The sequence below is a fragment of the Cavia porcellus genome, unplaced genomic scaffold (assembly GCF_034190915.1).
Source record: "Cavia porcellus strain 051 isolate PalLab524CR breed Dunkin Hartley unplaced genomic scaffold, mCavPor4.1 scaffold_29, whole genome shotgun sequence".
Lineage (NCBI taxonomy): Eukaryota > Metazoa > Chordata > Mammalia > Rodentia > Caviidae > Cavia > Cavia porcellus.
The window spans coordinates 9,911,064-9,937,584 of NW_026947512.1; the positions used below are offsets into that span (position 1 = coordinate 9,911,064).

Sequence of the window (26,521 nt, forward strand, 5' to 3'; positions counted from 1 at the left end):
TCTGGCTAGTGAAACCTCATATGTATATAATTTTGAATCATTTTTTTGGTTTCTAGTGAAGGCAGTGATTTTCTTATTCTCTGAGTAATTTTTGTCTTTTCTCAATTATTTGGATTTTCTTTCAGTTTGAATAAGCTCTTTGTGTATTAAGAATATCAGCAGCCCAAGAACATGAATGTTTTGTTTAAACCATTAGCAATTGCTTTTCTAGTGTTTGTACTATACAAATTGTATAAATCTAAATTTAGTACATCTTTAAATTTTATATCTAGTAGGTTTTTTAAGTTATCTTTGAAATGCTTGTATACTGCTCACCCAATAAATACCCTATCTTGTTTATGATGTGAAAATATAAGCAGAATTTTTGTTGAAAATGAAGACTAGAAAGCTAATAGATGATATTTTGTGACAAGCTTGTTAATTTTTCATTGATTTAATTAAGCTTCTTTTATTTTTCCCTGCTAATAGCTACAAGTGTATTCATCAGAGTTTGGAGGACAATAATAGATGTCCCAAGTGTAACTATGTTGTGGACAATATTGACCATCTCTATCCTAATTTCTTGGGTGAGTCTTTGGAATTTTTTTTTAATGTTCTTTCCCCCAAAATATATGCTAGCACTAGTTTGTTCAAAAAGCGTAGCTCATGCACAAGTCAATTTGTCTGTACTCACCAGAATGTGTTTCTCCTCTTGGTTATAGCGTAGATTCTATACTTCTAAGTATGTAGTATAAAGTTTCATCAAAACGCAAAAGGAGATTCACAGAGGCTGTAGAATCTTGCATAGATGGCTGGGCAGGATGTGAGGCTGAGGAGAATGCTAGTGGTCCAGAACATTTTGTGTCTCTCTGCAGCAGTATGCATTCTTCTGCTTTGGCTTTTGAGTGGGGCAGAAGTGAGAAGCAATGTAGGAGAGAGTTAATAGGGAGGGAAAACATATTTGGTGGATAATGAGGTAAAATGGGAGAGAAAAGTTGGATATGAAGATTCCTGAGTAGGAGAGGAAAGATTCTGAAGTGGTAAGAAAGTTGAAAAGACAGAACTGAGGAAGGAAGACATAGGTAACAGAATGTTTGAAACAGAAATGGTAAGAATTGGAAAAGAAGCATGAACCTTTATGAATGGTAAATGGTTGGAAGTAATAGGTAGTCAGAGGCTGTCACCGTAAAAAAATTCTACGTGTTGAATAGCCTAAGATACTGTGAGATACCTTTAGTCTGACAGTTTTGAGAATGAATAAAAAGCCAGACTCTCAGATATAGATAGTCATGAAATTGTTCCCTGTTAGGGATATATATATCAGAAATATAAATATATCAGAAAAGGTTTACTCTTCATTCTAAAGAGTGCTTATTAGGGTATGATAAATACTTGTGTTTTAGATTTTACCTGCTGGAAAATACTTAGCCTTCCATAGTATCTTCTTTCTCTTCCATTTCTTTCCTTCTGTCTAGTACATACATAATCTGTTCTTTTCCTTTACTCTTGTGAGCCCTCTTTTTCCTAAGTGTGAGTGGCTCCTGGGTGGAGTGCTTATGCCCAATACTTTTCATGGTTATTAACCTGCCACATATCAACTACAACTTCTACATAAAATTATGGGTCCAATTCCAGTATGAATTGTAATATAAAGACTGTTAGAATACAACAGAAAGACTAAGGCTAAATCCTTAAAGCTAAGAGAATAAATGAATAATTTATGAAGATCACAGCCTACAAATAGAATGTTCCATCTCCTGTCAAAAAATAAACAAGTAAAAGCAATGACTGATACCTGGGAGCTCCTGGCAGCCTCACTGTAACTGGTAATCGAGGAATGAACCACGTAGCTGAGTGCTGGAACTTTCAACCCATGCCATCCCAGGAAGGGATAAAGAGAATAAAAGTTTAGTTTATCACTGGTGGCCAACCAATGATTTAATTAATATGGTAACATAATAATGCCTTTCAGAGAGACCTACATGTTTCTGAACACATGGGGTTGTGGGAAGGTGCCGTATTTGGAGAAAACGTTAGTTTCATGCCCTTTCCTACCTATGTTCCCCTATGTGTTTCTGCATCTGGTTCCTCATTTATATCTTTTAAGACATTCTTTGTAATAAAATGTCAATAAGTGGGGGGGGGACAAAGAAAGGAAATAAGAATATATAAATTACAAACCTGTTGGGATGACTGCTATCAAAAAGGGTAGGGGAACAAAAGAAAAAGAAAATGAAAACAAAAAGTGTAACAAGTTGTATGGAAAAATTGGAATCCCTGTGTGCTCTTCGTGAGAACATAAAATGATATAACCACTATGGAAACACTGGTGGTTCCTCAAAACATTAAAGACAAAATTTCTGTATGTCACAGCAATTCCATTTTTGAGTATATATCCAAAGCAGCAGGGCCTAAAAGAAAAAGTATTTTTATACTCATGTCCATAGCAAGATTGTTTACAAGAACCAAGAATGGCAGCAGCCCTATTGTCTATGGAGGGACAAATAGATTAAAAATAAAAAGTATATATATATGCAGTTGAATATTTCTTACAGTGAAAAAGGACAGAAATTTGGACACATGCTACGGTACTCTGAACACATGTTCAGTCTCTCCTAGTGCGAGCAGTTTCTCTTCTAGGCTCCTATAGGTCCTGCCCCGTCTTGACATCACCCTTCTGCCAGGTGTGTGTGCGCGCCCCTCTTGCACTTTTCCTCACTGCCTTTCTGTAGATTTTTCTGAATATAAAATTTTATAAATTAAATTTTCATACTTTTGTAATGAATGTTCTTTCTCATCAGTGTAAAAAGTATCACACATGAAATGTTAAAAGACTGTTAGGAAAAAACATAGCGAAAGCACAAGTACTTTACTGTATCCAGGTACTATTTTGAGGTGCTTTTTGTGTGTGCACTCTCTTTTTGGTAATTTTGTGAGATAGGTACTGCTGTTATTCTAATTCTTCAGATGAGGAAACTATGGCATAAATAATTATTGTAATTGGCATTTGGTTTTAAGCAGTCTAATTCAACAGTACTACGCATTAATTTTGCTAGTTGCCTTTAAGAAGACAGTTGCTAGAAGACCAGTAGAAATGCATTTTTAATAGATTTTTTATAAGTTCTGTGCATAAGAATACAGAGATGTAGTATAATTAACTAATGTATAAATTGAATTTCAGTTTTAATCTCAGCTCTAATAACTGATCTTGGTTTCAGATGAATGCCTAACTTGATTGGAAATATGAAAGTGTTAGCTAAAAGTGATCCAAACCCTCAGGTCATAGGAACTCAACAAATGATGGATTCCTGATATATTCAGTGATTATACCTAGGTGCTCAAGACAGAGATTGAATCAATAAATGCTTTAATTTGTAGTATGAATAGAAAGCTAAAAGCAAAACATTGCTTTTTGTTGATGCTTTTTTGTCATTTCGGGATGCACTCTCACAATGTTACTGACAATGGTCTTGAGCTTGCTGCATTACCTAGGCTAATGTCAAGATAGTGGACCTTCTCTTGTAGATTCCTGAGTGAGTCATAGGCATGTGCCACCATGCCTGGCTCAAAACCTTGCTTTTTATTTTTTTAAATAAGTTTTCAAAGTTGCAGAAAGGAATTGATCATACAGCTTTACTTATGTATAAGTTATGGCGTAACTTTTGAAAGATTTTTCTCAATGTGTAACTTGGATGACTTTGACATGTTGGCAATTTGAATGTTAAGTCCATTGTAAAATTGTAATGTGTAAAAGTAAAGTGTTCATTTGATAAAGAAATGAAGTTTGCTACAAAATTACTTTTTTATTTCTCAGGTAAAGTTTATGGCTTATAAAGGGGAAACAGTCTTGTTATTAAATACTGCATACCAGCAAATACATTTTCTTTTTTACTTCATTTGCCATAATTATTTTACAGTTTAACTTTGGGGCATTTTAAAAGCTTGATTGTACTTAAAGGTATTGGCAAGAATCAAACATGTCAGTGAAATTTCTTAGTAAAAAGCAGTAGCACGTAAAGTAGTACAGCTTTTTTACATTTTGACAAGCGGTTTGTAATTCTCATGCCTTGCTGCCAGATAGCTGTGAACCACAGGAGGTACATGGGTGACTGTCCCACCAGACAAGATGGGACAGTTAGGCACTTCATGCTAATGGTTCAAGCCAGTGAGGGGATGTGTTAAATTATAATTCTTACTCAGCTGGTTGCTTCTGTAATTGAAACATTAAACTCTTACTTATTCCTGTTTATTTGCACTGTATTATTTGAAGTTCTTTTATCATCTGTAGATTACTCTAGCTTTGTGAAGTACATATATTTTAGGCTTTTTAATGTCAGACTTCACCTTGCCTACATTTCTAGTCTTTGTGATTAGCCTCAATAATCATTCACAAATTCACCCTGACTCATGCCTCTGCTTTATCTATTTTATATCTTCTTGTCTTCAACTGTTTTATGACTTTGCTGTACCAACTCCTTTTTTGAATTGTTTCATCTTTCTGCTTAGTGAATCTCGGTATGTCTGTTTGGCCCAGTTCCTATATCAACTTTATCTAAGTTCTCCTAGTTAGTACTGTGCTTTGATTGATTCTGGCCTGTGTGCTTTGTAAATATTTGTACTTCATAAGATCTATTTCATTGATAGTGCTGATCACATACAGCATTACAACTGCTATCTTGCTAGTTTGAATTTTTTTCAGGTCTTTAGTTGCTCTGTTCATCTTTGAGACTTGGATCCATAGGTTTTGAATCTATATTTTTTTCCAGAATATGTGTGATTGCATTGTGGTCTAGTGGGAAATATTAGACAATAGTGTTTGAATCTCACCTCTATCTTGTTCTATATAGGACTATATGTTATTTATGCTCCCTGTCCAAGTATTTCCTTATCTCTAAATGCAAAGAATATCTTGAAAGGTAGTGTCAATAAAGTGACTTGTTAGCATAGTGCTTGTTTACCCTTTTTTTTTTTTTATCAGTTTTTAGGTTTTTTTTTTTTTTTTTTTTTTTTTTTTGGTATTAGTTAATGTATTAGTTGTTAAAAGAGAATGAAACAACCCAGAAAAAAAACTTACATTGAATTAAACTTTATGCAGAAGTATTTTCAGAGCTAGTTAATTCAGTGGTTCTGTATGATACTGTTCCATTTGTTCTTGCATTTTTAGCATCTCCCTGATTCTGTGGTCAGCTATATTCAGGATTTAAAGGTGATTAACTATATCTAGTAAACATTCTCTTATAAAGGCCTGTAATTGGAAGACAGCATACCTCTCATTGGTTAAAACCAAATTACATACTTAAGCCCACATCAATCACTGCAAAGGATATGGATGAGTATATTTGCTTAGGTTAGTCAAGAATCACATAGTGTAATTGGAGCAAGATCTAGCCTTTCTGAAAATTATAGTAGCCTGATATTTAGGGAAAAAACCATGTTATCAAGAAAAAACATACAGTGGATTTTTGCTTCAGCTTAGTTCTTCAGTTAGAGATAACAGTTCTCAATTAAAAGGTACAATTTTGAAAATGTGTATTTGAAAATAAATAATATATGTCAAATGCTTGAGACTTTACACTAACTGAATCATTTTTAGCTTTATGTTTGGAAGCATTTTTTAAAATTTTTAAATGGTTTGAGTCATGAGTTGTAGATAGTTATAGGAATACTAATATAAGAAGCAGAATTTGAGCGCTTTGTTGGAAGGCTGATAGAATCTTCCATAATGTTACAGAAAAGTTGCAAAGCAAGTCTTTGATGGTTATGGATGCTCAGTTACCTATGCCTGTTACTCTATAGAACATGAGACACATAGTAAAGAATAATCTCTCCCTAGTACCCAGTAGTATCATCCTTGAGAAACATGTAAGAGAAAGTCCATATTCTAAACAGTTTTCCTGTGGTAATAGAAATTGTAGTAGTAACAGATTCAAGAAAACTTTGAAATATAAAAACCTAATACTTTTTGTGTATGATTTTTTTTTTAAATTTTCAGATTTTGTAAAGTTAAAATACAACCTGTGTAAACAGAACAATTAGAAAATACATATAAGAGAATACAGCTTAGGTGTACTTTCTGTTTTTGTTTTCAGTGAATGAACTCATTCTCAAACAAAAGCAAAGGTTTGAGGAAAAGAGGTTCAAATTGGACCACTCAGTGAGTAGCACCGTATGTTTCAACTCTTATTACTATTTTTAATAAATTTCAATTTAGTTATTAACTAAATGTTACAGTTTAGTATGTAATTTAACTTTCTTAAAGGGACTCTATGATTTTCTTCAAATAACAACATCATGGTATTAAGAGTATCATCTTGTCCTACCCCTTTTGTGATACAGAGTCCCCCCGTGTACGTAGTTTAGGCTTACTTTGAGCTCCTTTGTAACCCAGGCTGGCCTCGAATTCATAGCAGTCGCCTGTGTCAGTCTCACAAGTGCTGGGATTATAGGTGTATGCCAGCACATCTTACAAAAGAGTATTATGTTTTGAAAGATCTAGTGAAATCACATTGAGATGGAATTGGCCTGTAGGGTATGACAGTTGAAGGATTATTTATGGTAAAGAGAAACTGGTCATATATTTCGAAAAAAAATCTTAGTTCAAAAGGATTAGCTCCAAATTACTGACACAAAGTTATTTTGAATTAATATTTTGCAAAGTTGAAAATGTAGTAGATAATTCAAATCCATTTACTTGTTTTGAAATGAAATATCTTTAGAGATTCTATTAACATTTGTTGTTTATGAGACTTTGGTATCTGTTGTCTGAATTCATTTAAAGGAGAAAATGGTGTTTAAATTATAACTAGAAGAGTATGGGAGCCAGTAGTTGGAAACTTGTTGCTTAGAAAATTATTTCCAATTTTTTTTGGTATCTATATAATTCTGTATTTCCAACATATTTTTGATACCTGTGTGATAAGTGGGAAGTAGCAGTTAAGCCTCGTTTTAGACAGTATACGACAATCTTATTAGGAAGTTACTGTGTTTCTCCACTTTCAGAATGGCCACAGGTGGCAAATATTTCAAGATTTACTGGGAGCTGATCAAGACAACCTCGATTTGGCCAATGTCAACCTCATGTTGGAGTTACTAGTGCAGAAGAAGAAGCAGCTGGAAGCAGTAAGTGGCAGCTGAATGAAAAATGTTTTCTTTTTGAATGATCTTTATTGCAAAGAAAAAGATCCATAAATGTTTTAAAATTAATAGTCAATATTCTATCTTTTGTATTAGGCTGAAAAAATAACTTCTAAAGAGTCTCCTTTTCCAAGTTAAAGAAAAATAAATTCCTTTTAATAAAACTTCTTGCAGTGGCCAATTTCTATTAACAAATGCCAAGTGTTAAAGATAATATAAATTTATTTCAATAGGAAACAGTTATATTGGTAATTTTCTTTTACTAGGAGTCATTCTTGCCACATCATTTCCTTTTATATTTGAGATTGTGGGGAGAAGGTAGAGATTCTTTTTATCACTTTCAGTAGGTATATAGCAGTGGTAGTCTAGTTTAATTTAAGGCATTTAAAGAGGTGTATGAATTGGGGTTGGGGATTTAGCTCAGCGGCATATGCGCCTGCCTTGCAAGTAGACAGTCGTGAGTTCGATCCCTGGTACCGATGAAAAGGAAAAAGACAAAAAAAAAAAAAAAAAAAAGAGAGAGATGTATGAATCAAAATATATCATGTTTTATTCAGTTCAATGAAAGTGAATGTAAAATTGCATTTACTTTATATAAATGAAAGTCAAAGTGAAAAATGTGAAATGTGAGATGTTAGGAATTGCATATATTACAAGCAGCTAATCTTAGCATGCAAAAATTCACACCTTTCATTGCTTAAGAATAAGGGGGATATTTATTGAAACAGGCAAGTGTTGGTAGTTTCATGCACAAAAGAGATGAGCTGAACAATCAAAATTTGAGGTTAGACTGTGGCTTCTCTGGTGGACTGCAAGCAAATGGGATCACAAAATTGAATGTTACTGATAGTCTGTCTCTTTTTGCCCCTTAAATTTATTTGGATGTGATAGCTCTGATTTCTTTTTTGATAGATTTCATCTTGTGGTGGGTAAATAAGGTTATCGTACTTTATGGTTTTTGGAGGAATTAAAAAAGGACGCTCCAACTTCAGTTTCAAAACTTTTGTGCATAGATTCTGATTTAGACCTAGATCCCACTAAAAAGCGTGAGAATCTATTAGAGAAAGCAGTGTGTGAGATTGAGCCTGTCTTTTTAAGATGACAATGACGACAACAACAATAACTACTATTACTACTGCTGTCTATCAGTCTTCGGGGATTGAGGGCATTTCTCCGATGGTTTTTACACTGAGCTTTGTTTTCAGGCCCCTTTTATTTTTTGCTTCTGAAACAGAGTCTTGCTAAGTTGGTAAACCGTGCAGGTTGAGGTACAATTTGTGCTCTTTCTACCGCAGTCTCCTAGAGTGCTAAGATTATAGGAGTGTGCTGTCATAACTGGCTTAAATTAGTTCTGTTATATGTCTGATAAAGTCTTTGTTTCACCATTGTATTTGAAAGCACTTCCTTATCAGTATAGAATTTTAGGTTGACTTTTGGAAGAGGTGTTGCTTCATTGTCTTTGGCGTACATTGTTTTCTTTTTTTTATCAGTACCGGGACTCACAACCACACACTTGCAAGGCAGGTGCTTATGCCACTGAGCTAAATTCCTAGCCCCATGGCATACATTGTTTTAAGGTGTTGTCATTCTTTTATCCTATGAAGAAATTTTTCTTTTCCAGTTTAAAAAACATTTTCCTGGGGAGGGCTCTTCTAGTGTCATGACATCAAAGTGCTTACCTCTAGCACATTGTGGAGAGAAACCTAGCTGAATGGGCAGCTTTCTGTGACTTTTACAAGATACAGCATGTATAGGCAATATCCTGTGAGACCCTAAAGCTGCACAATGGTTATTTCCTGAGTTGATGCTGCTGAGTTGTCTATAGAGAGTTAATTTGTTGCTAGAATTTAAACCCGTTAACGGGAGGATGCGGTGCAGTGAGCAATGGATCCAAGAGGAGGAGCTATATTGGCTTTCGGTGACTACTGCAAATTGGGACCTGGAGCCCCCGCAAAGCTGCCAGAGCCACCTGGCCACGCCGGAGGAGACTGCGAGAAACTCTTGGGCTCCGAAGACAGTCACCACACAGTTTACTGACCGATCTGCGCTGTACTGGGAAGGCAGTGAAGACACACGGATGGCACAGTGTGCAGTGGACCCAAGAGGAAGATCTGCATTGATTCCCAGTGAGTGCTAGGGATTGGGTCCCGCGGCTGCTGTTGCTGGCTGGAGGACATCTTGGAATTGGGCAGAGCCTGGTGCCACAGCAGCATCAGTGACACAGAGAGGACTGGTGGAAAACATCTTGGAGTTGGGCAGAGCCTGGTGCTGCAGTGACATCAGATAGTCGCCCCTGGTGCAGAAAGATCTGGTAGAGGACTGCTTGGAGTTGGGCAGAACCCAGTGCCGTGGTGACATGAGTCAGCTGCCCTGGTGCAGAGAGAACTCGCAGGGTCTGCTGGAGCTGAGCTGCGTCTCTGGTTGGGACCCAATAAGCACATACAAAATTGTTGTGACTTTGTGATGTCTACAACATATAGCCTAACTTGCGGATTGACTGGCTTAGAGGCTGGAGGCTAGCCCGCACCATCCCTGCATCCCTGCGTGTACCTTAGATAACAGCAAATTGGGGAGGCTAGCCTGCACCATCCCTGCATCCCTGCGTGTACCTCAGATAACAGCAAATTGGGGAGGGCAGCAAAAACTCCAGTCAGCATGCTTCGGAAAGATCCTAAGCAATACAGAGAGGGCCAGAGACCCAAAGGACGCACCAGTCTGAAAGAGACCAGAAACATGACAAGAGATAGAAATAAAAAAAATATCTCCAGCTGCCGAACCTGGGAAAATAAGCCCAGGAGAAGTAAATACAGAAGAGAATCAGTGCAGTAACCATCCAATACTAGACACAGCATCAGGGAACATAAAGAAATACCTTCATGACCTCATAGAGAATTTAAAACTGTACTTTTGATCCAAGTGAGGCAGAATATAAAAACAATAATTAAAGAAATGATAAGTCCCTCCCAAGAGAACACAGATGGAAGAATGGAGGAAATCAGAAAAGAAAGAGAAACCTCTGATGAAGAATTTAAACTTAACCTAGCATAAATGAAACAGATCCAAAGAGATTACCAGAAAACTAAACACTCCATTGAAAACTGGCAAAATGTCTTGACAGAAACTAAAGTTAGCCTTTTGAAACTTGAAGAGAGATTTATGACACATGATCTGGATAGAAAGGACCTGTAAAACTAATGAGGAACCAGAAAGAAACAATTCAAATGCTAGAAGATGACAAAAGATACACAAAAGGATATATAACTTAAGAATGAGGCACGTGAGTGAGGAAGCAGGAGTAACCAAAAATGAACTAGAAAGAATATTCACAGATATACTAAAGGAAAACTTTCAAGCATAGGAAAAAGAAATATCCAAATAAATGAGGCATACAGAACTCCAGCCACCTACAACCAAAACAGATCTACACACAGACATATAATAATCAAGATTCCAGAAATCTACCAAAAGAACAGAATACTAAAAGCATCCAGGGAAAAGAAGCAGATTACCTACAATGGGAAAATTATCAAAATAACACACTTATAAACACAAACTCTCAAATCAAGAAGAGCCTGGAGGGAAATAGTCAAAGCCCTGAAAGAAAATAATTTGCAGCCAAGACTGATGTACCCAGAAAAACTCTCTCTCAAAATTAATGGAGAAATAAGATGTTTCCAAGACAAGGAGGAACTGTGGGAGTTCATGGCCACCAAACCAACCCTACGAAGAATGCTGAAGGACATTCCAGAGAGAGAGAGAGGAAGGGATACCAGGATTCCAGCAACAGTGGCAGAGAGGCCTCAATGAACAGGCAGACAGTGGAATGAGGACATAAGGTGGACAAATTATAGCAGTAAAGTGGAATAGCAGGCATGAGGCAGAGAAGGTAAGCTATAATCTTTAATATAACTAGTCTTGATACAATAAAATAAAATAAAAAAAAAACAGGCAGAGTAGATTAGGAGGCAGGCTCCAAGATGCTCTGAATGGGAAATATACTCAACCCGAAGGAGGATTAATAAACTAAAAGTCAAAGATGAGAAAGCAAAGCTATATGTGACAGGAATCCAGAAAGAAATCGGGACAACTCAAAACAGCCACCTCAGATAGATTGGAAAGCTATGACACCTTTGGGCAGTGTAGAACTACACTGCTGGAAGGAAGAAAAACCCTGTGACTTCAGTGAGTAAAGGAGTACAGCTCAAGATCAAGCTCAGGGGTAGAAAGGTTCAGCAACACTCAGACAATGGGCTGGCCTTCAAATCTAAAAACTAAAGGGGCTAGTGAGACCCAAAATATACAAAGCATCCTGAGCAGAAGAAAGGTGAAAAATAGCCTAAAATAGGAAGGCAGGGGTCATTGTTAATAGTGTGTCAGGATTTAAAACTCACAATAGTCTTATCAGTCTGTTTAGTTTGAATTTATTTTGTTCTGGTCCATTCATACCAGATTTGAGGGTCCAGACATCTATCCCAAAAATAGCAGGTTATACCATGGTAACTATCCTTAATTTCCTATTAACTTAAACTAAAACCCTGTATTACTTACATTGTCTTACTATGACTGATCTTATTTCAATCTGGTTTGTTAGACCGTGGTTTTGCCTTGGCTGATTTTATTCGAATTTGGTATGCTTGATAGTATTAAGTCTAAGAATAGAGACAACTACTCTGAAGATGACAAAGATGTAAAAGATATCCATACCAGTTTTGATTATTAACCGCTCTCAAAGTCCTACAGTGTTTTCAAAGTTATGTTTTTATAAAAATAGCTATGTAATGCTATGCTTAACTATATTAAGCCTGATGATGTGCACAAGTCTATTGAAAATAACAAGAGAAAGCATAGTAACTATGGTAGATCACCTAATATTGTGGTCTTATGTGTCTTTTTCATTGCATGTTTTTCTAGGAATTTGTTTTGTTGTCTTGTTATGATCTGTTTATCCCTATAATACAGAGAGGATAGATATACATGTAGAAATTCACACATGGGAAGAATTTTTTAAACTATACGGGAATAGATTTTATAATGCACAATGTAATGAACAGATACTCTGAAGAAGAAGAAACATTAAGAAACCCACTGCTAATTCTGTAACATTATGATATAAAATCTAGCATTACTATTATTCACTATTCAGAGTGATTTTAGTCTAGTCTCTTTAGTTCAATTTCAGCATACGTAAAGATGAGGTAGTCATTATTGACTTACCCAGTGTCAGATTTTGAGGACCTAAAAAGCCTTCATCATCCTGTAATGATTTGATTAGTTCTATAATATGCAGTATGTATTCAGTGTGTGCAAAGATGGAGACAACTATTTAGAAGAAAACTAGAGACAATAAGATAGTGAAGATCTCCAGTTGACTTGCTTTGAAATCTGTATTTTTTTAAATTGTTTCTTTATGAACTGTTTTGTTCTGTTTTAATATGTTTAATCTTACCCTCCATATTACTAAGTTTTTGTTGGATCATTGAGCAGAATTGTTGGCAGTGTCACTATTTGAATGTCACTTTACATGCTTTAATTTTTTAACCTGGACTGCTATTTCTAAGATGACAATATGTAACTTATCAACTAGTGATTTCTTACTGTTTATTTTGCTGTAATTTTGTATTATTTCTACCCTTTTTTCTCCATTTTTTTGTTTCTTTCTCTTTAAATAATAATAAAATAAGTTAAAAAAAACCTTTTCCCTGAATTTTAAGCATTTTGATTGATTATGGTATACTTTGTCTCTATATTTCTTGTCAGTGTTTTCTTTGTGTTTTTCAGATCTGTGGGTGTATAGTTTTCATCAGATTTAGAAATTCTTCAGCCAGTATTTCTAAAATAGTTTTTTCCGTCTTCCATCTTGGAAATTCCAGTTACACATTATTAGACTTGTTGAAATGGTTCCACAGATACCTGGTAAAAACTTTTTTGGGGGGTTTTTCATCTCTGTAGTTCATTTTAGATACTCTGCATTGCTATTTTCAAGTTCACTAATCTACCATATATCTAATATCTATCCCTAACATGCTTGTTTTTATCTAACTTCTAGGACATGCATACTTCTAACAATATAGTACGCAGATGCATTTTTTAATTGTATTTTTAGTGGTTCCTATGTAGATTACAAAATTTACTTTTTGTTTTCCCAGTAAACTCTGAGTTTATAATACAACTTTAAGGACAGTAAATGTGTACTCTCAACCTTACATGCATAAATATATTACTTTTAGGAAAATGTGAAACTAAAATGATGCAGTTTACCGATCTCCTGGTTTTTTTGATCAAATAATATTATAAACTTGGCTAAAATTGTTATTTTTATTTTAAACACCTGATAGTCTTTTAAAACTAGGATGCCATAAAACTTTTTTTTTTAAATTTCAGTACTTAAAGGTACTTTTTTGTTTTTCTTTTCAATTTGGGATTCCATCTGAGTTTTTCTTTCAACTGTAGAACTTTCTTTACTGTTTCTTGTAAAGTTGTATCGTTATGTATAGAAGAATCCTAGGGTAGATCTGCCTGCCCATTCACCCTGCAGGCCGACCTGCCTCCTACCTCTTCCTTTTCTCTCCCTGTTCTTTTTTTCTTCTTCCACATTTCTAAAGGTATTTTCTGTGTCCTTTTGTTTCTGGTGAAACAAGCAGAATTTTAGTGTTCTGTTAAAGGCAGATAGTGATATCACAGATTACAAACTTAGCTTATTCTACAATTTTGAAAAAGATGGCCACATTTGTGTTTATGGGGAAAAGATGGCTGTGGTTGTTTGTCACGGGATGGAGTTTGCAAACCAAAACAAAATTTTGCCAAATACTCCTGTTTGTGAACCAAGTTAGCAAACAAGTGTTTGGAATCAAGGTACCTCTGTATAGTCTTTTACTGGTTTTAAAATTTTCTTTTTGACGTTTTTCAGCAGTGTGATTATAATGTTCTTAGATTTCCTTTTTCACTTTTTAAAGAAGTACTTAACTTGCTTAAGTTTTAAGGAGGTAGCTACGGCTTCAACATCAAATCATTGTTCATTCAGCCCTGTGTTCTTTTCCCTTTAGCTTTCCAGTTATAAATTGCAACAGTGTTTCGTATCACTTGGATTTCTGATGGTCTGTTCTTATTTTTTCCTATAAGTTTAAATAATTTATATTGAAGTGTTAATATTGATCTTTATTCCTTTCTTTTGCTGTGTCCAGTCTGCTTCTAAACTCAGGCAGAGTCTTTTCGTTAAAAATTAGTCTTGTGTCTCATTGCTAATACTTACATTTATTTTTATTTCTTTCTTGTAATTTGCCTCATTTTCTTGTAATTTATTCATTTTTGTTCCCTAAAATCTTTTATAGTGATCCCCTGATAATAATTTTTAAAGTCTTTTGTTGCTTATTTCAGCATCTGGACAATCTGTGAATTTCCTTCTGTTGTCTCTTGTAGAGTTTTTGTTGTTGTTTTGTTTGGTACTGGGAAGTGAACTCACTTTCCACTTGCTTGTAATTTTTTGACTTCTTGGCATGTTTTGCAATTTTCTTATTGTATTCTCTCCTACATATGAAAGTGTTATAGAGACTAAAGTTATATATTTTATTCTTGAACAATGTGATATTTTGCTTTTTAGAGGGGAAGGAAGGGAGAGTGATCTTTTTTTGTCTAATTCAAGAATGAGCTGCTTTGTTGCTACTTCAGTTGCCTTCACTTCAGTGACTTTTAAGAACAGTATATATATTTTTAGTTTAAACTATCTCATTTTTTTTGTTAGTGCAGGAGCAACCTTTTACATTTATTAGGTACCATCTGATGTTTTGATACTTGTGTTCCTCAGAGTAAATATTTATCTCTTAAAACATTTAGTTTTTTTTTGTGTGGTGAAAATATTCAAAATCATCTTTTATGTTTTTTGAAAAATTAATATGTTGTCTTCTGGAATCTGAATTGTTCACCTTTGTCTTTTTTAATAATTTAAGTATTTTACATTGTTAAAGTGTTTCTTATCACACCAGACCTAAATTTTAGTTTTACTCATTCTATGAACTACTGTATTATTACTTTCTCCAAATTTTCTTATGCTTTAAAACATATGCATTGTGAAATTGTTTCAAGGTTTTATGTTCCTTATACTTCATGTTTTAATCGGGTGTTCATATTTCTACTTTAAAGTTTTCCTTTGAAGTCATTTCACAGCTGGTTATGGTTGTACATACCTGTAATCTGAGCCATTTGAGATGCTGGAGCTGGAGGTTTGCAAGTTCAAGCCTAACTGGAAATTAAGCAATTTAGCAAGATGCTAGATAGATAGGTAGGTAGGTAGATAGATAGATGGCAACTTAGTGACTTAGCAAGACTTGGTCTGATAGGTAGATGGCAAAGAAAGTAAGAGGGAATGAAAAAAAAGGACTAGGGATATAGCTCATTGCAGAGCCTGTTCAATTCCCACTATTACCAAAAAAACAAAAAATCTCAGAAGAGCTATGTATCACAGGGATAAGCATATCACTTTACTAATATCATGATGGATTTTTTTCAGTTTTAGTTACTCTCATCTTTTAGTTTCATATTCTCCACAGAACTGGGAATATTTCAATTTTAAATTGTAATTGAACTGTATCCCTGGCCTGCTAGTTGTTCTTATATTGAGAAACTACTGTAGAGTTAACTACTTGAGAAGATGAGTTCATGATAACTGGTAACTATAGTTAAAGAATTAAGTTATTCACATATAATAAAATAAATAATATCAGCTGTACCAGGTGTTTACAGATTTCAGACCAGTCTATTTTCTCCTATTTACAATGTTTTTTTTATCAGGAGGATATTAAAGCATAAAATTGGTATAAGAATTAAATGCTTGGTTCACTTACTTGTGTTAGACCATTTCTGTTTCCTTTTTAGGATAAAACAAATTTTAGTTATAGAGAACAGGGAAATATGGAAAATCAGTATTTTATAAAAATCAAAGCATACTTCACTTCAGATGGCAAACATGTTTTCTCTTGAGATAACTAATGGGCAAGATAGAACAATTTAATGGAAAGGTGTTACTTTATAAGAAACACTGATTTTTTTTTTAGTGTATGTCTATTTTCCTCTGCTCCAATTTCTTTTCATTCTTTTTCTTGCTGAATAGTTTCCTGAAAAGGAAAGAATTAGGCTAAATGATCATTATATCTTTTGTTAAAAATTTTTTTCAAAGCTTTGACAGTTGATAAAAAATGTTTAGAGAACAAACATTTTCCTTCTTAGGTAGTGGCTTAAACAACTTTAGGGAATTACTTTCATGGTCAGTTTCTGAGACTGTTCTAGGAGAACATTGCATGACTAGACATTATTTTAACCTTGGCTACCTTCTTGTTGGCTACCTTCTTGTTTCTATTTGGCTACGCTCTTGTTTCTATTTTTTTTTTTTTTTTTTTTTTAGTCTTTCATTATCTCTTACATAATTTTTTCATAGTTACATGTGAAATTATAGTTCCATACATTTTTTATTTATCTGGTTTCTCAGTTATGTTACAGTATTTTAAATCTGGTTACAGCCTTGCAAATGTATCATAAGTTGAAAAATACTGTGAACAAACTTAGTTTAGGAACACAGTGCACTGAGAGTGTTAGTTTATCTTCATGATCTGGGGGCTTGACTGGAAATTGTGGCTTTCCATGGTTGGCCAGCATCTTTAGATGGTGTCATACTGTATGTGGCTAGCCAGGGAGAGCATAAAAATTTGTAGTACCATGTATCATGAATACCATGATAAAAGCTGAAAAAGCTTAAGTAAAACCATTGCAAGTCCGTAGCCCTCTCTATTTGAAGATGATTAAGCTTCAGAAGAATGTGCTAAGCTCTTAATATTCATAGTTCAGCTCCTTTTCCTTTTATTCCTGTGGCTTTGGAATTTTTTCCCCTCCCTTTCTAAATCAGTTGCATTCTTATTTACTGATTCTGTTTGAAATGAAATATTCAAACTTATTTTGAAGATACTCTTAATAGTCTATTTTGCTTTTTATCTTTTGAAGTACAAAGGTTCCCCTCCCCTCCAAAAGGCTAGAGAAACTGTAGGAATGGGTTTGATGAATTTAAGGTGGCCATATGTTTTTGTAGCATGTGTTATATTGTAATGATTCTCCCAGTTTTGATCGCTTTTTTTTAATCATCTAGGCCTTTGTGAAATGTACTTTTATAAATCAAGAGAATCAGGAATTGTAAAATCTGACCAGTGTCTATTTTAGCAAATGCCCCGGATAATTCTGTTACATAGGTAAAAGAAAATTTGATTAATTTATTTTTATTTAGGAATTACTGTATTGGATACTTTTTATTTGTCCTTTCATAAAATAAGAAAAAATTAGAATTTCATTTGGTTATAAAATTCTTACACTCTTTATAGCTTTTGATGTTCCTTTTACATGTATTTATCACATGCACCTGGAATTGCTTGGTTCTTTTTATGAGTTTCAACAGTAAAAGATACTTGTTTTATTATTTTGACACCCAGTAAATATCAAAGATGATAATTATTAATAATCAGTATTATCTTAATTACCACTTTTGGGTATTTGTTATTCCCTCTCATTTATATTAGAATTTTTTTGTTTTCAAGTGTTTGATTTTCACTGAAATCTTCGACAAAATATGTTGATTATCTTATGTATATAACTACTATAGTTAATAACTAGGAATAGTAAATTTGGCTTTGGAAAGGTATAGATTTCTTCTTATTTACTATAAAATGTTTATCCTTGCAAGTTCTTAATGGGAAAAATGATTTTTCTATCTAGAAATTACAACTTTTGTCTTGATATTTTAAGTTTAGGAGGAAAAGTTATTCCCCATAAATATTTCTTTACATGTAGAATATCTGTTTCTTAAAATTAATTTCAACTATTTTGGAAAATCGCATGCTTTTTGAAATGCCAGGTTGCAAATGGAAAATAGCTAATTAGAAATAGTACAGTCTCCAACTTACGACCATTCAAGTTGTAAGCTTTTAGAGGTATACTCTGTAAGACTCACTTTGTTGGATTACTGATGAATCTGACATGCATACATTCATGGAACCTGTTCCTAAGTTAGAGACTCACTATACACTAATTTAAGGGCATAACGTTGCTTTGTGCTGTTTATGCTATGGATTTAATGAAACCTTTTAACTCAAAGTTAAATATAAAAATTTTTTTCTATTGTAGGAATCACATGCGGCTCAACTACAGATCCTTATGGAATTCCTCAAAGTTGCAAGAAGAAATAAGAGAGAGGTAATTACTTTATATGTTTTCCATAATGTTTTAGTTACTGTTGTTGAGTGTTCTACAGTGTAAAAAACATTTAACTTTCAGAAAATTCTGTTAAATTTTGTTATTTTAAGAATATTTTTTTTGTTAAGCCTTTACAACTGGGTATGTTTTAACCCTTGTTTGAAGATGACCTAGAAAGTTTTTCAGTAAGAGTTAGCATAAAGTATCATAATTTTCAGTAAGAGTAACCTCAACCCTATAAAAAGTAGAAAATAGAATTATTAAAGACAGCCTATCCATCCATCATTATGAAAAGAAAATATAGGAAACTTTAAAGCCTTAAGTGTTAAAAAGTTTTTTAAAGAAAAAAATATATATCAAGTAAAAACATGCCCATTTATTTAGAACTTGGAAAGTTCAAGTTATGCAGGCTAGCTTAAAGATAATTTTGTATTATGTTTTATAAGCAGAATGTCGTAATTTAGTATTTATAAAATTTCTCAGTTTTTTTATACATATACAAAATATGGCAAAATAAAGTAGTCAAAATCCAGTGCCCTGAATATCATACTAAAATAACTCTAAAATCTGTTTTTTTCTTAAAATGCTCAGCTGTTTCAAATCTCTGATATATTTACTTTAAAAACTATCTAGTTATAGTACTTTTTACTCTTAAATGCATTAACTGTTATATGCTTATTTTTTTTGAAAATAAAGATGAGAAATATTTTTATTATGTCAGAGTAATCAGAACTTTACATTATTTTAATGTGACCTCTTTCTTTCTTTTGATTATTCATTGTGTGCTGTTTTTAGCTGTTGTTTTTTTTCCCCCTCTGTGGTACTGGAGATTAAACCCAGTCTAAAAGTAATACCTGAGGCACTATACCACTGAGCTAAATACGCGTCCTTTTTTCTGTTGTATTTTGAGACAGGCGCTTGCTAAGTCACTCTGACTGGCTTTGAATTTGTAATCCTCCAGACTCAGCCTCCAAGTACCTGGTATTATAGGCGAGGGCCACATTTGCCAAGCTATTTTTAACTTTTTCTGATATAAGTTTTGGATTATATTCAGCTAGCTATTTTTTTCCATAGGTAAATATTCTTTACATGGTTTATGACTTGTTTTCATCTTTAACTTGTGTTAGATTAGTTGTGATTTTAATATATGTTAAAGAGAAATACTTTCATGGTACATTTTAAGATTTAGTCTTAGTGGGGGTGTAAGGGAGGAGGTAGCATTCAGTAACTCATTTGTTTAAATGTCTTAATGTAGCATACTACTTCCTAAACTACTATATGCTCAGAATCACCCAAGGATTTCGTTAAATGGAGTTTCTTATTTGAGGGGGACTTTGTTGGAACCTGACAAGCTAGTATCTCTAGTAAGGCCCGGATGATGTTGAAGTTCTTGGTCCTTGGACCACCTTTTGAATAGCAAGGATGAAAATTTTATAACATATGGAAATGAAATCATTAATGCATCATGTGTACACTCAACTTTTTTTACTGTAGAAAATGATACTTTTTCATATTTTATACATACTTCCCCTTTTAAATAGAAAATATATAATTTTGTGTTATTATTTTGTTTCTTTTTGTCTTAGTCTTTGAACTCACTGAGAATGAGATTTGGTATTTGGAAAGTACCTGATAATGAATAAGTAAAGGTGCCAATGAAATAAACAGTCCAAGCATAAGAATTCCTGGATTTAAGTTTTCGTTAGCTCCCTCATTTTTTAGTGTTTTTCACTGCTTCTGTAGGTGTCTGTTGATTCCTGCAATAAATTATTAGACTTAAAATAGTTTCAGGTGATAGGATAGCACTTATAACTATATAAAACTGAAAGTTATAAGATTATTTTACTCTTGACTAGCCAGCTAATAGGTTAGCCTGCCAAAGTTTCGTGCATGTTGGTGGAAGATGTAAGGCTATGGGTTGGAGGTAAAAGGACTTTCTTACTCATACAACATGTGGCTGCATCAGCTTCATGTTTGTACCATTCACTCTGACCCTCACGTGGCAATGTGGAGATGGGCCCAGGTTGTTTTTGCACACCTGGTGGGTTTGTGTTACACAGAGAAACCCTGTGTTATTAAGGAAAATCCAATCTTTTGAAGGGGAATGCTCGTCCATCCATCCAGAGTTTCTCTTGTAGGGAGATGCTCTTTTTATTATCTTGGTCAGAAAGCAAATCTCCTTCTGCTGAGGATGTTCATTCTTCAGACATCTTGAAATTACAGTTTGGAACAAAAGCTATCATAAGTTATGCAGAATTGGGGAGATCAGTGGAGAATTGTTTTTGAATGACTATATACAATTTGGTTTGCTTTTGTTTAATGTATCCCTTATTGAATGACTTTGAATATTTCAGTTTTACACAAATGACAGGGGAACTAGGTTTAAATTTTTAGATTTACCTGGTAGTTTGATTAAATTTCATTAAATTTTTCCATTATTGGAATCTGGTATTGTACTGATATATAATCATTATAAGGTATAATCTACAAATTTGGTTGATTAATGTCTCATATTTTAGTGCTCAGAGAATAAATCAATTGTTTATATTTTCTTGTATATATTATAAAATATATTTGCATGTTTAATACTCAAAGCAAATATATTTGTTAAAGATACTATCTCCTATAGTATATTTGATACTTAAACTTACACAAGTAAAATGACCTAGAGGCATATTTGTTTTTTCTAAGATTAATGTTGAAATTTGTGATTTTGTTTGTAACCTTAATTGGGATTATTGTTTTAGAAATTGATATACAGTACTGGAGTTAAATCTGTTTTTAGATTTAATATTACTATTATATTTGGCTAGTAATTTAACACTAATAAAATCTTGTATATAGCTGGGCCTAAGGCCATAGGCCTACAATCTCAGCATTCTGGGAGGCTAAAGCAAGAGGATCCAAGTTGGCCTTGTCAACTTAGTAGAGAGATCAGTGACAAGACCCTGACTGCAACACTCCCCCCCAAGAGTTTTTACTTTTCCCCTGCTGACTGCTTTTAGAATATTAAGAGAATGGAAGATGTGAGGCACATAGTAGGCATTTGTGTGAGTTACCTGTTACTGTATAACAAATTACCAATTACCGTCAAACTTGATGACCTGAAACATCAAACATTTAATATGTTAGGTTAGGAATCTTAATGCAGAACAGCTAGCTAGGTTCCTTGACTTAGGTTCTCACCAAGCTGCAGTCAAGTGGTTGGCCAGGGAGGCATTTATCTCAAGGTTCATCTGGCTACTGGAAAGAGCTCTTCATGGTCCCAGGGTTTCTCCATGTCAGTAGTCTGTGTTAGATGGAGAGTAAGAAAGCAGTAGCAGGGTATTGAAGACAGATGTCACATACTTTTTTTTTTACAATGTGGTCTTTGAAGTTATATCCTAATACTTTTGCTGTTTTCTGCATTAGAAACAAATATTTATTCCCAACTTAAAATTACACAATGCTAAGAGGTGGATGATTTTTGGAGGCCATTGTAGAACCTGCCTACATCGCATTTAGTAATTAAATGTATCTAGATGAACATGTTGATCTTACATCATGGTCAGATTGAACAGAAAGGCTTTGGATTCTGTGTGAAAATCATATCCTTTCAAATCTATATGAGTATTTGAGCAGTTGCCTTATATTTAATTTTGAAATAGACCTTTAGGTATTTCTGGTATTTTATTGAATAGTTTTGATAAGTTTTGGTTTCCTGTTGGTTTTGCTTTGAATTTAAGTGCATTGAATTTTAAACTATTTTTTACTTGAAATACAAAACCATATAAATCAAATTTACAGTTTTAGGAAGACTCATCACCTGTGTAACTACTATCCTCATGAGATAACAGCATATTTGGGAATTGCTGAAGCTGCCCTCTGACCTTTTTTCAGATAGTAGCTTCTCCCTTTGTCCCTGGATAACCAATATCCTGTATTTAGGGCAGTCATATCATTCCTTTTCTTTTAATCTTTTGCTGCTTAAGTATTTATGCATCTTTCTTTCCAACTGGGCTGTGTGTTTTTTTGAAAGGGTGTAGTTTGAGAACAGATGTTTCTAATTTAAATAGAGAAAAACCCATCTTTCCTGTTATGATTAGTGTCGTTTGTGACAGGTAAAGAAATTTTCACTTGTGATCCTGCAAATACTTTATTTTTTTTACTTGAAGCTTGTCTTTAACTTTCAGATCTAGACTTTGAGATTTATCTTGTGTATAATGTGATATATGGGTATCTTTTCATATGGTTATCTGGCTCCCTTAGCGTTATTTAAAAAGTTCATCCTTTTCTGTGTTTCTCTGAAATTTCACTGTCATGCATCATATGTCCATATATTCATGTGTGTGTTTCTAGGTTCTCCTTCCTGGTCTATGGTCTGTTTGTCTGTCCTTTTAAGGGTACAGTATTGTATTAAATAATGAACTTTGAATTGTATTAATGTATCCTTTTGAGGATACAGTATTGTATTAAATAATGAACTTTGAATTGTATTAATATATCCTTTTGAGGATACAGTATTGTATTAAATAATGAACTTTAAAGTTTCAGGAAACTCAATTATTCATGGCTTTTTGCAGCTATATATATTTAAGAATCACATAGTACATTGTGATTTTTTTTTTTAATTAGCGTTACACTGAATCCGTGGGCAGACAAATACAGTACAATGTGTCTTTACAATACTGTTATCTACTTCATAAAAAGTGGTGCCCCAGTTCACGAACTTGATTCTTTTCATGATTCTAGTCCCAAATCAGGTTGGATAAGAAACAAATCAAATTCAGTAGTATGTTCAGTGTTGTTCTTATGAGGAAGTTTGATTTGGTTCTCAGCCAGTTCAGCTTGTGATCAGAATCATGTAGAGAATTGAGTTCATGAAGCAGGGTACCATTGGACATGGTGTTTCTCTATGGCGTGTGTGTGTGTATATACATACATAAACATACAGACACATGTATATATTCTGTCTTTGTATATTTATTGAGGCTTTAGAAAATCTTTAAAAATTTTTGTTATTTTTCAGGTTATCAGTCTTTTCATTAGTAACTTTTGATGATTTTGTACATGATGCCTGTGTCTTTTAGTTTCTTGTTGTTGGTATATAGAAATGAAGTCGATTTTCACAGAGAGTTTTTTTTTTAAATCCAGCAGCAACCTTACTAAATTCATTAATTTCATTTTATTTGTAGACTCATGTTTTATGTACACATCATAACCTGCAAATAATAATAGTTTAGTATCTTCATGATCCTTATCCTTATATCTTTTATTTATTTTTCTTGTCTTACTCTGCTGGCTAGGACATCCGGTACAAAGATGAATAGAAGTGGTGCTAGCTGAGCATCCTAGTCTTGATGCTGATCTCAAAGTGAAAGCATTCATCGTGTCACCATTAGGTATGATGTTTTCTGTAGGTTTTTTTGTAGGTTTTTTTATCATTCAGGAGTTAAATTTGTATTCCTAGTTTGTTAAGTAATTTTTTTTATTTATGAGTGGGATTGACTATATTTCAAAATTTTTATAATCTGAGACAGATACACTATTTTCCTTCTGTTACAGTGAATAATTACATTGGTTTAACATTGTAGAGTCAGTCAACTTTGCACTTACAATGACTTGCCATCCTGATTGACCCAAGAATATCTTTTCCTAGGTGGTTTACATTCTTTGAAAACCCACCAGGGCAGTTGGCTACCCCTATTTGCATCTCTTTGTGTAAACCAGTCCTGGTCATTACCTTGCGTGTGATTTAGATTATTAATATCTTGTTTAGGATTTTTATGGTTTTATTCATGAGTGAAATTGTGAGATTAATTTTTTTTTTCTTATATGAATTCCATGCAATTTTGTCACAAAGATTAATTAGCTTTACCAAATGAACTGGAGAATATACCTTTTAAAATGTTTTTTGCAAGAGCTTGCTTAGGATTGATGTGTTTGTCAAATGTTTAAAAGTCTTGCTTGTGAAGGTGTCTGGACTTGCGGTGGTTCTCAGGAAAATTCAACTATCTTGTTGAACATTTATTTGTCCAGATTTATTCAAGTTTTTGTTGTATATATCACTTTTGATACACTTTTTAAATGAGTCATTTTTTCTTACAATTTTATTTTTTCAATATAATTTTAAAACTTTCTGGCATAAGATGGGTCTTAACAGAGTCCCAAAGTTTAGTATCCCCAGGATTCTCATTGATGTCTTTCATTCCTACTCCTGTGTCTCATGTTGTTTACTTTTCCTCTTTTCTTCTTGATCAGTTCTTGAAAGACATGTATCAATTTTATGTGTTGTTTGTGAACCAACTTCTGGATTTTTTGATCCTCTCTTTAATGTTTGTTTTCCCTTTAAGTTCTTTGTTATTTCCATCATACTTGTTCTAGGTTTATTTTGTTCCTTCTGATGCCCTAAGCTGGATGTGCATATTATTGTGCAGATTTCTTTTTCTCCTATAAACATTTTCGGCCATAGTTCTTTTTGTTTTTAGCTGCACATATTGGTTTTGGTATCTTATTTTGTTTGTTGTTGTTTAATCCAAAATAATTCTTATTTTCATTATACTTTTTTATTAGGGATGTGGTTTATTTAGAAATAAACTTATTACTTGAACATGAAGTTTCTTTTTTATTATAAATTTATGCTTTAATTACAGTATTATCAGGAAATACCTAGGATACTGCATTTGCTTCACTACCTTGTAGTTGATTAAATTTTAAAATACTTGTATTTGGAAATACTGTGTATTTTGCAATTACAAGTGCATCATAAAGTGATAATTTGTGGAAAAAATTATGTGTCCTTCTGAGTCTGTATTCTTACTACATCTATATTGAATCATTGTGTTTGAGTTACATTTTTCATAGGCAGTATATAGTTGAGATAGTGTATAAACCACTAAACCACTTTCAATCTTTTATTTAGAACATTACAGCCTATCATGTTATTATTTTGTTTCTTTTCTCTGTCTTTTGCTGCTGTTATTATATTTTTCTCCCTGTGGATTTTCCTCTGGTTTTACTAGAGATTGAATGCAGAGAAAACTGACTTACACTCTCATCCTTTTTTATTTTTTCCCTTTGTGAGACAGTCTTGCTAAGCTGCCCAGGTCAGGCTGCTGCTTGTTTCCTTGTACCTCGCAATTACTGGTGTATGTCACCAGCTTGGCTTTTTTGTGGACTATTGACCTCCTTTTTTAGAACTCTGTTTTGACCGTATGTTATTTTTCTTTTTTGAGACAGGATCTCACTGTGTAACCTAGGCTAGCTTTGAACTGGTACTCTTCCTGGTTTAGCCTCCCTAGCGCTGGGATTACAGATACGTGTCACTATGCCTGGCTCATATTCATATATAATGTTTTTGAATGCGTTTTTTTGTATAGGTTTTTAGTGATTGCTTTTAAATAAGCTTTCTTATTTTGCTCCTTCTTTACATATTTTTAGTCGTTCTTGGTCTGTGGTTTCTTTACATCTTAAAGCTATCAATGATAGAGGTCATGGAGGTTTAAAATCAAGTCATTAGATATTGTATGTATATATTTTTCGGGTGGCATTGTAGACAGTTGACCTGCACATTTCATCTTCACTTTTGTTTTATCTAAATGCTTTCCATTGGGTAGTAAACTCTTAAAATTCTTACAATTTACTACTCTTTTTTTCTCCAAAAATGTAGCAGTTTATTCTTTACTTTGAAATAATTATAATAAATGTATTCTAGATTACATTAGCTTATAAAAAACAGAATTCATATGTGTTTAATACCCAGGCTTTTTTTTTTCCCAGCCATTAGTAGAGTTCAAATAAATGAGTTCTAAAGATGTATTTAAACAAATGAATCCCAAAGGTATCAGAGCTAATGTTTATTAGGACTTTTAAATTTTGAATTCTTATACATTTCATTTCATAAGGGCATCTGAAACTTTTCATTTAAATGTAACTGTTTCCATGCATTTTCTTTAGCATTTTACACTATTAGGAGAATGCTACTGTTGGATAATGCTCTGAGATAGCATTGTGTTATTTCTCCAACTTGTTATTGTTAATAAAAATTAGTAAATATTAATTATTTTGTTGGTGAAAGATTAATAATATAATTTTGTTTCCTTTTTTAAAAAATTGCTATTTACTTGTGTAATCATGCAATACTGGGGATGGAATGTAGGGCCTTTGTACTGAGCTATATTCCTAGCCTGTTTTTTATGTTGAA

General features: G+C 33.4%; 1 protein-coding gene across 5 annotated transcripts in view; it reads left to right on the top strand.

The window, feature by feature from the left end:
• Cop1 (COP1 E3 ubiquitin ligase) overlaps nt 1-26,521 on the top strand; it is a 174,263-nt gene that overhangs the window by 25,591 nt on the left and 122,151 nt on the right. For 4 of the 5 annotated variants that reach the window (XM_063239818.1, XM_063239817.1, XM_063239815.1 and 1 more), the window contains exons 3-6: nt 469-566; nt 6,069-6,145; nt 6,979-7,098; nt 18,271-18,339. In XM_063239818.1, coding sequence (XP_063095888.1) covers nt 469-566; nt 6,069-6,145; nt 6,979-7,098; nt 18,271-18,339 — 364 coding nt within the window. The remainder of the gene's footprint in view (nt 1-468; nt 567-6,068; nt 6,146-6,978; nt 7,099-18,270; nt 18,340-26,521) is intronic. The other variant, XM_063239816.1, reaches the window with a different exon arrangement.